Source organism: Passer montanus, unplaced genomic scaffold, assembly GCF_014805655.1.
Source record: "Passer montanus isolate IOZ18808 unplaced genomic scaffold, ASM1480565v1 scaffold6040, whole genome shotgun sequence".
Lineage (NCBI taxonomy): Eukaryota > Metazoa > Chordata > Aves > Passeriformes > Passeridae > Passer > Passer montanus.
In genome coordinates, this window is record NW_024371084.1 from 1 (window position 1) to 647 (window position 647).

The following is a 647-nucleotide window of genomic DNA, read 5'->3' on the forward strand; positions in this document are numbered from 1 at the left end:
GCCCCCAGGCCCCCCAGCCCCGCTCACGTGGCAGCATGTGGGGGCTGACGAGCAGGTCGGGGATCAGGTGCTCTGTCGGTGGCACCGGGCAGGTGGATGAGGGTCCCGGGGGGCCCAGGGGGGGCCCCATCTCAGCGAGGGCGCCGGGGAGCAGCTCAGGGCCCCCGCGGGTGCCCCCCGCCTCCCCCTGGAGCAGGGCTGGGGGGGGAGGCCCAAAGGGCCCCCCCGGGGGGCAGTGGCCAGCAAAGGGGGGGGGCTCCTCCTCGGCCCAGGGGTAGGGGGGCAGCAGGTCCCCCCCGTGCTGCGTGTCTGGAGCAGAAAGGGGGGTCAGAGGCTGCACCCCAGCCCCCCTGGCACCCGACCCACCCTGAGCCCTCCACTCACCATCGATGCTCAGGGATGTCATCTTGTGGAGCTGCAGGGCAGAATGGGCGTTACAGGGACCCCCTGGGGTATCCCCGCTTTGGGGATGCCCCCCACCCCGAGCCCCCCCAGATACCTGGCTGACGTCTTCCTCCCCGCTGCAGCCATAGTCATCCTCGTCCCCCCCGTCTGCAAGGGAGAGAGGGGCTGGGAAATGCAGAGGGAACTGGGGGTGATGTTGAGGGGCTCTGGGGCCTCATGGGGGGGATATTGAGGGGTTCTGG

General features: G+C 71.4%; 1 protein-coding gene across 1 annotated transcript; it reads right to left on the reverse strand.

The window, feature by feature from the left end:
• Positions 1-18: 18 nt before the first annotated feature.
• Positions 19-597, reverse strand: LOC120510900 (interferon regulatory factor 5-like; the record flags this gene model as incomplete). Its single annotated transcript, XM_039727254.1, has 3 exons — positions 500-597; positions 385-415; positions 19-309 (listed from the first exon to the last, which is right to left on the reverse strand). Coding segments are annotated over exons 2-3 (313 nt in total), but the record flags the coding sequence as incomplete, so codon positions are not given.
• Positions 598-647: the final 50 nt, after the last annotated feature.